The following is a 12,213-nucleotide window of genomic DNA, read 5'->3' as shown; positions in this document are numbered from 1 at the left end:
TCTTCCCCGTGGTCACCAGATCCCAACACCGTCATCATCTCCAGACTCAGTCGAAGAAGACAAACGCTGCCGTCTGCCATCATCCTCACACCCAACTGCAAGACGCCAGACATAACTGCAGCAGCCAACGCAACCGTCACCCGCGAGAGTGCCGAACGCCAACCGCCAGACACGAATCTTACCAGATCCGAAGACCAGCAAGAAGACCAGGCCATCTGCCCTCCGACGTCACCGGTTAGAGCGACGCCGAGATGAAGAAAGAGCAGAGGCAAATTATTCCGACGCGACGCAATCTTCTCCATAGAACGGCGCCCAAGAAAACACCTGCCAATAACTACTGGCCGGAGCCGATACTCCGGGGTCCCCACCCCTTCCCGTCGCCGGAACGGCCGACGGAGGAGGCAGGGACCGACGGTTGGCTGGTGTAGTTTGCCGGCAGATATCAGCGGTTCCTATTTCGTGGGAGCGGTTTGCGTTTGCCACGCGGTTTGGAGTCCGTGCTAACTGGTTTTGTGAAGGCGGAATTGTTGTGTAGAAGAAATAGGCGGTTGACACATGAGAGTGGCGCCTCGGCACGACGGCACTAGTGTGTAGGGGCGGATGGCGACTGTTTGAAACTCAAGTGTTAAGTATAGGCACGTGTAACTTTAATCAAACAAGTCGATATGTCCGAGTGGTTAAGGAGACAGACTCGAAATCTGTTGGGCTTTGCCTGCGCAGGTTCGAATCCTGCTGTCGACGTTTATTGTTTTTCCCCTTTTTCTTTGTCACACACTCGCAAGTCTTTGTAATTTGACCAAGTAAGCACACAGAAAAAATTGCCGAGCAATCTCTACTGCATGATTTAACATTCAGGATGAATAAGAATTCTACAGTACTTTTATGCTTATTAAGCAGCCTCTTAAGGATTCAGTTTGCTACACGATGCCGCAGATCTGATGTTTTTGAGGATCGAATCTGCTAGATAATGAACCAATGACGCAAACCCTTTTCTTTACGGGCAAGAAATTCATGAATCTTTTTCTTTGGGGGGAAGAAATGTATGAACGCAATCTGCAATTTATTGAGGATCGAATCTGCTAGCAGATAACGAGTCAAACATGCAAAAATATAAATTATTTAGAAAAATAGAGGCTGCTGTATAACGAGTCAATTATCCCTCCAAAATTTGGCGTTCACACACGGCGGCACACCCAAAGGCACCAACCACCGGCAAGGCAACAGGAGGCCGAGAGTTAATTGCAGATCCCCTATTTATTCGCCTCCCCACCCCATCGTTTTCTTCCCATCTGACAACCCTCCGTCCAAGAACCTTCTTCTCCCCTCCCAACCTCCAGAGCAAGCATGGCTCCCATCGGCGTCGGCAGCACCCTCCCCGACGGCCAGCTCGCCTGGTTCGACGAGAGCGACCAGCTGCAGCAGGTCTCCATCCACTCCCTGGCCGCCGGCAAGAAGGTCATCCTCTTCGGCGTCCCTGGGGCCTTCACCCCCACCTGCAGGTCCATCTCCCTTCTCCCCCAGTCCTACTTCTACATACTTTCAAGTCTCGGCTGGTCAATAGATCGAGAAAAACCAAGTGAGCCTTTGACTCTTTGTAGCTGATTGATTGCAACCTTGAGCATGTAGTATTGTGGAGAGGGGCTCTAGATTTGCTTAGGTGCCAGGATCCTCTGATTTACTTTTCCCTCGAATAGTTGGAAGATTCTGCCTACCTGAAAGCTTTGCCTTATTGATTTCCACATCTAAAACGTACCTTTTGGACCTGGATGCATCTAGCTAAGCGTAAAAAAAAAAACTCATCTTTTGTTAGCGACTGCTCTCAACTAACTAGCTCGACTGGATTACTTCAGTACATTTTTTGTTGTTCTACTGTTTGAATTTATAATACTAGGAGTACTAAGCAAGTTTGAGGTATCCTAGTTGACCACCACGAGGGAAACTCGGCGTCATATGTTTTGTTTGTATTAGATTGCAATCTGCTCCTTCTGTAATAGTATTTTGTCATGCTCTCATTTTATTATATTATCAGGAATAGAAGGATTATGCTACTCTTTTTTCCCTAATTTGTAGACTTTCCTTTTTAGTATTGTGAAAAGAAAAGGCACTCACATAGCCACATTGTGTCTGCTTTCTTCTATGGATGCAGCATGCAGCATGTACCAGGTTTCGTTACTCAGTCTGAGGAGCTCAAAGCCAAGGGTGTAGATGAGATCCTGCTTGTCAGCGGTATGCTTTCAGCATTTCTTTGTGTTCTTCCTCGTTATGTTCTGAAAGCAAGTATTACTACTTCTTGACCTCAACATGGATGGCAACAGCATATATCAGTGTTTGTTATCTTCATGGTACCATTGGTTCATGTTTCTTGAATGTCTCTAATAGCTAGAGAATGCTGTATTAAAAAGAAAACAGGCAAGTCTTAAGAGGTGCATGAATTTTGGCATGCCGTCCAATGATATTTGATACAGTGTAGTATATAGTATTATCAGTTTATCACAAATCCTTTACAAGTGTATATCGTTGTTGTTGTAATGTCGCTAGAGTACTGCTTAGGGTCTGTCCAGTTAAGGGACACTGCACATCTATTATTTTCATGCAGTACCTTCTGCCCTCCTATCCAAATGGACTCACTATCCTATCTTTGCATATCATCTTGACCTAAAGCACCTACGCCCAGAATAACACTTGATTAATTCACTGTACTATTATTTTGCAGTTAATGACCCATTCGTCATGAAGGCATGGGCGAAGTCATTCCCAGACAACAAGCACGTGAAGTTCCTTGCTGATGGATCAGGAACTTACACAAAAGCACTTGGTCTTGAGCTTGATCTTTCAGAGAAAGGTTTGGGTGTTCGTTCGAGGCGGTTTGCTCTCCTTGCCGACGACCTCAAGGTCACTGTTGCAAACATTGAGGAGGGTGGCCAGTTCACAATCTCTGGTGCTGAGGAGATTCTCAAGGCACTGTAGGATCTTCAGCTCTTCGGAACCGCAGTGATCATGTGGACCTGGTGTCATATCGATCTAGTTTGAACATGTGTGCCAAACTCCTCTACAAATAAATTATCGATGTGCACTTCCTGATGTACTTTATGTGACTATTTGAGTTAATCATTACTGTTGGGTCCACATGCTATTCGATCCTGATGTGTCTAATTTCTATCCCTCCAGTAATTTTGTGGTGCTCGTAACCTACATGCTATTCGATCCTGGTGTGTCAAAAATTTCTACGGTTTTGCTATGTGATATTTTCTTAAGTCTAAGTCAATTACAAAAAAAATGCTTGAGTTGCACTTTTCTGCTAAAAAAATGCAATTGCTAGAAATGTGCAACTGACCGAGTTGCACTTTTCTTTGAACTGCAGTTGCACTTTTCTACTTTTCTGAGGTGACTAAGACTTAAGAAAATCTTAGTCAATTTAGACATAGACACACCCAAATTTCTATCCCTCCAGTAATTTTGTGCTGCTCGTGTAAAATTGTTGCAAGAAGCAAGACTATGAGAATGTGGAAGGGAGATATTATGGTTGTTATTTTGTGGAGTCATAACCTCATGAAATTTGTACAACCAGTATTCAAGGGCTTTTCATGGTGATGACGATTATTGTTTTTGTGCTTTGAGTTATTTAGATTTTGGTTTAAGCAACATGATACTAAATGTGCCAGATTTGTATCAGGCTGACAAAAATATTCCTAATTTCATTGCAGCTCAGCTGAGATCAAGTTGGACGCGATTTACAGCACTTCCTCCCCTATCTCACTTACTCTGAGCTATTTACAGGCGTCTCTCTTAACCAGATGGCTCCCTGACGCAGCACATCCATGCACGCAAAACTGCCTATCTCAAAGGTACATCTACCTCTGAGAAAAGCTTCTTGACCCACCTTCACACACCTACTCGATCTTCTCTACATGCATACGCTTCCTCGAAACGATACGGGGAACCTTCCTCAGTTTTGCACCGCCGCAATCCAAGCTTCTGTCCTCAAGTTCGTCCCAGTTTAAAGAATCACCAGCCCTGGCTGAACTGGCCTCTGTGTCATCAACGACAAAAGACTCGGGGATGTCGTCTAGACTGGACCGCTTCTTTGATTTCGAGCGCCTTGGATCCCGAGCAACATTGTCGGCGTATAGGACATCCTCTATTCGTGATAGAACCGCGAATGCTAAGCTCTCAAGAGCCCTGGAGTAGCTCTCCAAGATGGCAAACCCAACATCCTGAAAGAAATGTAGCACACTGCAATGTAGAGGTACTGTAGCAAGTCCGAAAAGTTACTGAAACAATTTGCCTACCATTTTTTTTTTTGAGGAAAAAACGGGTTGCCTACCTTGTTGTATTGGATCTTGCTTATGTCAAGTGATGACTGGGCAGTTCCAGGGAACTTGTGCTTGAGGATGAGCAGGACTGTCTCTGCGCGCTCTTCAAATTGCTCGCGTTTCTCCAAGCTACCGGGGCCCCAGTATAGCTTATTGCAGAGCTTCCTCTGCCAGATTACAACAGAGGCCTCGATTTTGTCCTTGAGATCGACGATCATGTATTCTGTCGACAAGTCTACGGAATTCAAGAGTTCGTTGGGATCAAAATGATCATCGGTGATAGTTCTGTATATGGAGTCTCCGAGACTGTCCCTCCCATTCTGCAAGAGAATCAGTCACTCTATTTGATTAGCCTTGGAACTTTTGCCTAAGGAAGTGTACTGCTAGTCTGCTACACTAATACTCCCTCCGGTCGGATTTAATCGACGCGGAGCGAGGCCTGGGCATGTGCATCGTTACTTGAGCAGGCGCGTCAATTTTTAGTGAACAGAGGTAGTAGATCTCAGTTGTCTGAAAAGGAAGTGTACTGCTACACTAATATATCTTAGTAAAAGATCTGAACGTACTATTAAGCGAAAGCGAAGTCGACATGCTTCGAGGAATAAGAAGATAACAACAACATAGAGGAAATCAAAACTATAGGCGAAATTCGTTTGCAGGGATGTTGTGATGAATCACCTTTGGTAGAGACTCAATGTACTCCTCTGGGATCTCCATTTCTGTAAGAACATCAGCATTCATGGCCATGGCTGCCTTGAGCACTTGCCCGACGAGGTCTTTCTGGTGCTGAAGCCACTTTCTGGACTGGTCAGACAGACCTTCAGGAGGGACTCTTACCGTTGGGATCCACCATTTCTCACCATTCCTCGGTGAATCGCCCTTCTCGCTCTCGTCGGCGTCTTTGGACACATACCAAAACTCTTGTTCGTCTTTGAAGTTGTCAAGATACCCCTAATCCACATAGGGAAAACAATCATTCCAATTCAACGAATTGTTCGAAAAGGAACACCAAGTAAGAATTTGCGTAATGAGCCTACGAGGAGCATGGCGTCGAGTTTTCGCAAGGCGGGGAGGTTCATGAGAATGTCCTTGCGCAGCTGCGTGCCCATCACCTGTTTGGCAACAATCGCACCGTTCGTGATAAGTGAACTGCACTGCAATTGAAAATCTACTGAAGTTAGTGGTGTGAGGATGATCTTAAAGCTGACCTCCATGATGGTACCGTCCTCGGACTCGTGTTGCAACGGAACGAACTCGACGATGTGATCGGTGACCGACAGAATCCAGTCGATCTCCTTCTTCCATCGCATTCTTCGGTCCGCCGACATGGGCTCGAGGCGGCGTTGCTCCCCGAATACAGAAGCTGCAAATCAATGAATTGCCCAGTTTCACGAGCAACAACGGCGACGAGATCCATAGAGTGGTGTTCAGCATATCGTTTACCTGCAAGATTGGTGATGGAGTTGGAGAGCGCAAGAGCGGAGGAGACGCCTCGCCCCGTTCCAGACATGTCCTCCCCGAGCAACAGCTTCGCGAACCTCTCTTGCATCAAATCCATCTCTGCATCGATCCCAAATCCACGTCCATTAGATCTATGGAACTACCATCATCTGGCGGCCAAACAAGTGGAAGCCTGTCAAACCTGAGGGCATTTCAACGTTCTTCGGCGGGAGTTCGGAGTGGCGCCGGCCTGACGCCGCCCTGGATCCGTGGCTCCTCGACAGCGTCCGCTTCTGCAACGGCGGCAGCGGCGACGCAACGACTTCTTCCTCGTCCATGCTCCCCCTGCCGCTGCAGCTGCACTCCGAGGACGACGGCGACGGCGAGGACGGGAAGGATTGGCTGGACGCCATGACCCGGCGCCCCGGCAGGAACCTGTCGAGGCTGTGGCCGCGGCCGAGGAACCCTCGCGCCATCACTGGTGCAGGCTCGTCCAGACGAATCAGCACGCGCACATAGGCCGGATCGATGCCGGCGTCGTAGGGTGTGTTTGGTCGAGATCGAGATGGAGCAGCGCACGGACGTTAACTGTGCCCGACGGGAAGGTTTGGTTTTAAAGGAGGACGCCGGCCGCCTCGCCGGCGTGCATGCGGGGAAAGGCCTTGGATTGTGTTGCGACGTTGTGTCGCCTGTCCCCCGACGTACGACCGACTCAGGCGCGCGCGAGTGTGGCTCCTTGGCTTCTCTCCTCGCGTCCCGGTGTGGGGCGTGATTTTGTTGGAGAGCAAGCCAAAGATGGCAAACCATGCCACGATGGGATGCGCCATTCTTGTGTGGCCAAGCCAAATATAAGAAGCTTACTATTTTCCCTCCTATGGATATGGGCAGCTCGCATGCATGCTTGTCTCCTAAGGTGTTGTTACTCCTTCCGTTTCATAATTCTTATCACATAGTTTTAGTTTAAATTTAAACTGAAACTATGACAAGAACTATGGAACATATGGAGTATATTTCTAGTACACTAGTAGATGCATGCGTTTGAGTTTTGGATCCTGTCTGGTTTGACCTGTTGAGATACATATCCTTCCATATCCGGATGTGTATCTTCTATAGTTATGTATAGCGATACATATCTTTGTATTTATTATTGGGCCCGTCTTCTTCCTTGTATAGTCGAGGACGTGGCCTATATATGTAACGCCATATGCACCCAGTCAATACATTGTGAGTTGCATCCCTTTCTACATGGTATCAGACACCTACCGTTCCTAACCTAGCCGCCGCGCCCCTTTCTCCCCGCGCGCGCCGCCCCACCATCCAACCCTAGCGCCGCCGCCCTTGTGCCGCCGCTGCGTTTGCTCCTCCTCACGCCGCACCGCCGCCGCACCTACAGCCGCCGCCGCGCCTCCCTCCCCAACCCCGCGCCGTCGCCGTCCCCTGCGCGCGCGTCGTCATGTCGTCGGTCTCCAACGGCAGCAACCCCTTCGCCTACAACCCATGGACGGGGTCATCTACGCCTACAGCATGCCGGTGCCGCGCCCGCCGACTCACCAGGCGCACTTCACCGCGACAACGCCCTACGCCTCGGCCTTCACCGCCATGACGCCGTCCTACGCCCCGGCCTACCACGCCGCGCCCGCCCCTGGCTCTTACGCCGGTGGCGGCAACTGGTTTATGGACACGGGCGCCTCGTCTCACATGGCCGCTCACCCGGGTAACCTTTCCCATTCTTTTCCCACTTCCACCGAGTCTCGCATCATTGTCGGTAACGGCGCCGGTCTTCCTATTTCTCACATTGGTTCTGCTAATTTTCCTTCTACTTCTAAACCACTGTCTCTTAATAATGTCCTTGTGTCTCCCCAGCTTATTCAGAATTTAGTCTCTGTTAAAACTCTTTCTCGTGACAACTCTGTGACTGTTGAATTTGACGCGTTTGGTTTTTCTGTTAAGGACGCCCGCACCCGGATGGTCCTCCATCGATGTGAGAGCCCCGACGACTTGTATCCGGTGATGTCGCCTTCCACCCCTGGCGCCGCACCTCGTGCTCTCTCCGCAGGCGTTGATCTTTGGCATGCTCGTCTTGGACATCCCAATGCCAACACGCTTCACCAAATAATGAGGGGTTTTTCGTTTTCATCCACTAAACAGTCTTCACATAGTTGCGAAGCATGTCGTCTTGGTAAACACGTCCGTCTTCCTTTTAGTCAGTCCTCCACCGTTGCGTCTTTTCCTTTTGAGTTAATTCATAGTGATGTATGGACCTCTCCAATCCCGAGTAATTCTGGTCTTCTTTATTACCTAGTTATTCTTGATGATTTTTCTCATTTTGCGTGGACGTTTCCCCTCCGTAAAAAGTCCGATGTTGCCACCACTCTCACAGCCTTCTACGCTTATGTTTCCACCCAGTTCGGTCGCCCCATCCACGCCCAACAAACTGACAACGGAAAAGAGTTTGACAATGTCGCCGTCCGCACCCTACTCTCCTCTCACGGCACTATTTTCCGTCTAACCTGTCCATACACGTCCCAACAAAATGGCCGCGCCGAGCGTATCCTCCGCACCCTCAACGACTGCGTCCGCACACTCCTATTCCACAGCCATGTTCCCCCACCTTTTGGCCCGACGCCTTAGCCACCGCCACCCTCCTTGTCAACCTTCGTCCGTGTCGTCCCCGCCGGAACTATGCACCTCATCACCTCCTTTACGGTTCCCCTCCATCCTACGACGGTCTTCGGATTTTCGGTTGTCGTTGTTATCCTAGTATCGCCGCCACCACTCCTCATAAACTCGCCCTCGTTCCGTTCCGTGTGTTTTCCTCGGTTACCCGGCTAACACCAAAGGCTACCGCTGCTATGATCCGGTTTCTCACCGCGTCATCACCTCCCGGCACGTGTACTTTGATGAGCATTGCTTTCCTTTTGCACGAGAGACAGGTGGTCGCCACTCCTCCTTCGACTATCGATGGTCCCCGGCGTCGACCCCCTGCAGGTCCGCCGGCTGCGGTGCCCTCGAGCTCGGACTCGGGCACCTGCCTCGTCGTTCTCCGCCGCGCCCTTCAGCTCTGGCTCGGGCGCTGCCTCACCACCCTCTGGGTCACCCTCGAGCCATGTCTCGGGTGACCCCACGCCGACACCCGCGCCGACACCTGCGCCGACGCCCGCCTCGACGCCGCCTGCGTCGCCCTCGAGCCTCAGCTCGGGCGCCGCGCCGTCTTCGCCGGGTTCATCCGCCTCGACGCCGCTTGCGTCGCCCTCGAGCCTCAGCTCGGGCGCCGCGCCGTCTTCGCCGGGCGACGCCTCGCCTCCGGCTCCGCCTCCGCCTCCTCCGCCGCCGGCCACGGGGCCCCTCACGCGCGCCCGTGCAGGGATTCGCGTCCCGAGCACGCGGTACCCCTCGGACGAGTACGTCTGCACCGCGTCGACTTCCGCGCCTTCACCATCCACGCCATCGCCCCTGCCCACCTCTGCCCGGGCTGCTCTCCGCGACCCGCAGTGGCTTGCGGCCATGCAGGACGAGTTCGACGCCTCGCAGCGGAACCGGACATGGACGCTTGTTCCCCGACCCCCTCACGCCAACATCATCACCGGGAAGTGGGTCTTCAAGCACAAGTTCCATCCGGACGGTACTCTCGACCGTCACAAGGCGCGGTGGGTGGTTCGTGGCTTTCGCCAGCGTGCCGGCGTCGACTTCACCGACACCTTCGCCCCGGTTGTCAAGCCCGGGACGATCCGCACCGTCCTTCAGCTCGCGGTCTCCCGTGCGTGGCCCGTGCACCAGATGGACGTCTCCAACGCCTTCCTTCACGGCCATCTCGAGGAGCAGGTCTTCTGCCAGCAGCCCACGGGTTTCATCAACAGCGCCCACCCCGACCATGTGTGCCTCGCTCTCGCGCTCGTTATACGGGCTCAAGCAGGCCCCACGCGCCGGTACCGGCGCATCGCAGCGTTTCTTCACCAACTCGGCTTCCGCTCCACCCGCTCCGATGCCTCGCTGTTTGTGTACAACAATGGCACCACCACCGCGTGCACCTGTCGCTCTACGTCGACGACATCATCTTGACCGCTAGCTCGACGGACCTCCTGCGACAGATCACTGAGCGTCTTCGCGCTGAGTTTTCCCTCAAGGACTTGGGGCCCCTGCACTACTTCCTCGGCATCGAGGTCGTACGTCGCACCGACGGCTTCTTCCTTCATCAGCGCAAGTACGCCCACGAGCTCCTAGACCGCGCCGGTATGATTAATTGCAAACCCGCGGCCACGCCTGTCGACACGAAGTCCAAGCTCTCCGCCACGGATGGTTCGTTGGCCACAGACGCGTCATTGTATCGCTCCATCGTCGGTGCCCTGCAGTACCTTACCTTGACCCGTCCCGAGCTGCAGTACGCTGTCCAGCAGGTGTGCCTTCACATGCATGCTCCGCGAGATCCTCGATCATTGGGCTGCGGTCAAGCGGATCCTCCGCTACATTCGTGGCACCATGGACTTCGGCCTCTCCCTCCACGCCTCCACCGCCACGGACATCGTCGCCTACTCGGACGCCGATTGGGCAGGCTGCCCCGACACGCGTCGCTCCACGTCTGGCTACTGCGTCTACTTCGGACCTTCGCTCATCTCCTGGTCGTCTAAGCGACAACCCACGGTCTCTCGCTCAAGCGCCGAAGCGGAGTACCGGGCTGTTGCTAACGCGGTTGCCGAGGTCTCTTGGCTGCGGCAACTCCTCGTTGAGCTCTCATGTCCTGTTGCCAAAGCCACCGTGGTCTATTGCGACAACGTCTCCGCCGTCTACCTCTCCGCCAACCCGGTCCACCATCGCCGCACCAAGCATATTGAGCTGGACATCCACTTTGTTCGGAAACAGGTGGCCCTTGGACACATTCGAGTACTTTATGTGCCCACCTCCCAACAATTTGCGGATATCATGACCAAGGGTCTCCCTACGGCATCATTTGAGGAGTTCCGGTCCAGTCTATGCGTTCGACCGAGCGACGCTTCGATTGCGGGGGTGTTGAGATACATATCCTTGCATATCCGGATGTGTATCTTCTATAGTTATGTATAGCGATACATATCTTTGTATTTATTATTGGGCCCGTCTCCTTCCTTGTATAGTCGAGGACGTGGCCTATATATATAACGCCATATGCACCCAATCAATATATTGTGAGTTGCATCCCTTTCTACATGACCTTTGAAGAATCAAAATGCTTTTTTTTTTGCGGGGGTAAGATTCATAATGCTTGTGGAGTCTATTTATAGTCTCATAAACAAGAATGAATTTACTCAATTCACCAACAAGTGGAACCCTTTTGCCTCCTGAAGTGGCAACTACCAACCACATGCCTTGGCCGCCCAAACACATACCCAACGGTCAAGTGAGATTAGTGGGGCTGAGCTGTAAAATCCTGGACCTTTGCCAAACTTTCAAATTACGCTCTGTCTTGCTAGAAAATAGAATTCATGAACAACAATAATTACTTACGCAGTACGTTATCGTGACTCTTGAAATAGTAGATACAAAGATGAACAAAACAAAATTAAAGGGATACAGATCAATCTATTGGAGTATTGACAACATTGCTAATTTGCTTGGCAGACCGTATAATTCACCTCGTGCCCTGATTGAACTGTGGCATAGCGGTGACCTTTGCTTGTCTCCTTTGCAGGTTATCTGCCATACTGGCTCCGCTCATGGTGGAAGCGCTAGGTTTGATTTGATCGTTATGCCTATGTAAAATTATATGGTGTTTAGTTAAAAAATCATCATCATCTTTGCGGGTTATCTGCCATGATGGCGACTCTGGTGGCCCAATCTTTACTGCCATGAACATCATGTGTTATTTACAATAAACATGATTGGACTAGGTGGCCAAGGACGTAGATGGTGTGTAGTCTTCGGGCCGGCCCTCCTCCCCTTGGATTTTTAATTAGTTATGCATAACTGCATTTTTCCTTGTTCATTTTTTGCGGTTATGTGCATCCTGAGTATGCAGAGGCTAGATGCAAACTCTTTTTGTTTGTATCACATTGATGCATCATTATTATTTTATATAAAAGCAAGCTTTGTAAAAAAAAGGGTCCCAACCACCTAATCAGAAAATCGAAGCACTCATTGCTAGAGCTTGGCCCATTTGAAATATTGACTACCCGGTTTTGTAGGGGAGAAGGGAAGGGCTGAGCTGTATGTGATATTCATTTCCTGCTTGTCAGCACTCAGGAAAGGATGGTTATGCCTGCATTGATATGTAAAGGGGTTTTTTTTTTGAAACAAAGTCCATCTATTTATTAAGCAGAAGAAAATTAACTTATTAGTTAAGTAGTTAACTGTTACGAAAATGGCCAAAGATATGAAGCCAAGCAGACTCATCTCGCACACCCATGACCACGAAAATTCCCGAAAAATGCTCCTAATCACAGTTACTTCAAACACCCGACATGTGGATCTCAACAACTCAAAGGTGTCA

At 50.7% G+C, this 12,213-nt stretch overlaps 2 protein-coding genes and 1 non-coding gene across 3 annotated transcripts; 2 read left to right on the top strand and 1 right to left on the bottom strand.

Annotated features, from left to right (window-relative positions):
* The first annotated feature begins 659 nt into the window (after positions 1 to 659).
* On the top strand, positions 660 to 741 carry TRNAS-CGA. Its single transcript has one exon. It is a non-coding gene; the product is annotated as a tRNA-Ser (tRNA).
* Positions 742 to 1,283: 542 nt separating this feature from the next.
* LOC124663436 (peroxiredoxin-2C) lies at positions 1,284 to 3,126 on the top strand. Its single transcript, XM_047201136.1, has 3 exons — positions 1,284 to 1,499; positions 2,147 to 2,226; positions 2,714 to 3,126. The coding sequence occupies exons 1-3, from the start codon at positions 1,345 to 1,347 to the stop codon at positions 2,965 to 2,967; spliced, it is 489 nt and encodes a 162-aa protein (XP_047057092.1). The 5' UTR covers positions 1,284 to 1,344; the 3' UTR covers positions 2,968 to 3,126.
* A 624-nt stretch (positions 3,127 to 3,750) lies between these two features.
* On the bottom strand, positions 3,751 to 6,229 carry LOC124667305 (rho guanine nucleotide exchange factor 8-like). Its single transcript, XM_047204609.1, has 7 exons — positions 5,956 to 6,229; positions 5,757 to 5,873; positions 5,522 to 5,676; positions 5,351 to 5,425; positions 4,992 to 5,264; positions 4,325 to 4,633; positions 3,751 to 4,214 (listed from the first exon to the last, which is right to left on the bottom strand). The coding sequence occupies exons 1-7, from the start codon at positions 6,227 to 6,229 to the stop codon at positions 3,891 to 3,893; spliced, it is 1,527 nt and encodes a 508-aa protein (XP_047060565.1). The 3' UTR covers positions 3,751 to 3,890.
* Positions 6,230 to 12,213: the final 5,984 nt, after the last annotated feature.

Source organism: Lolium rigidum, chromosome 6 (genome assembly GCF_022539505.1).
Source record: "Lolium rigidum isolate FL_2022 chromosome 6, APGP_CSIRO_Lrig_0.1, whole genome shotgun sequence".
In the NCBI taxonomy this organism is placed as follows: domain Eukaryota; kingdom Viridiplantae; phylum Streptophyta; class Magnoliopsida; order Poales; family Poaceae; genus Lolium; species Lolium rigidum.
This window is presented reverse-complemented; position numbering and strand designations above follow the sequence as displayed.

Coding starts and splice junctions, on each gene's coding strand:
- LOC124667305 (XM_047204609.1), bottom strand. CDS start 6,229: ATGGCGCGAGGGTTCCTCGGCCGCGGCCACAGCCTCGACAGGTTCCTG. Junction 5,874..5,955: donor GAACGTTGAAATGCCCTCAG/GTTTGACAGGCT, acceptor GGATCGATGCAG/AGATGGATTTGATGCAAGAG. Junction 5,677..5,756: donor CTCCATCACCAATCTTGCAG/GTAAACGATATG, acceptor ATTGATTTGCAG/CTTCTGTATTCGGGGAGCAA.
- LOC124663436 (XM_047201136.1), top strand. CDS start 1,345: ATGGCTCCCATCGGCGTCGGCAGCACCCTCCCCGACGGCCAGCTCGCC. Junction 1,500..2,146: donor GCCTTCACCCCCACCTGCAG/GTCCATCTCCCT, acceptor CTATGGATGCAG/CATGCAGCATGTACCAGGTT. Junction 2,227..2,713: donor TGAGATCCTGCTTGTCAGCG/GTATGCTTTCAG, acceptor ATTATTTTGCAG/TTAATGACCCATTCGTCATG.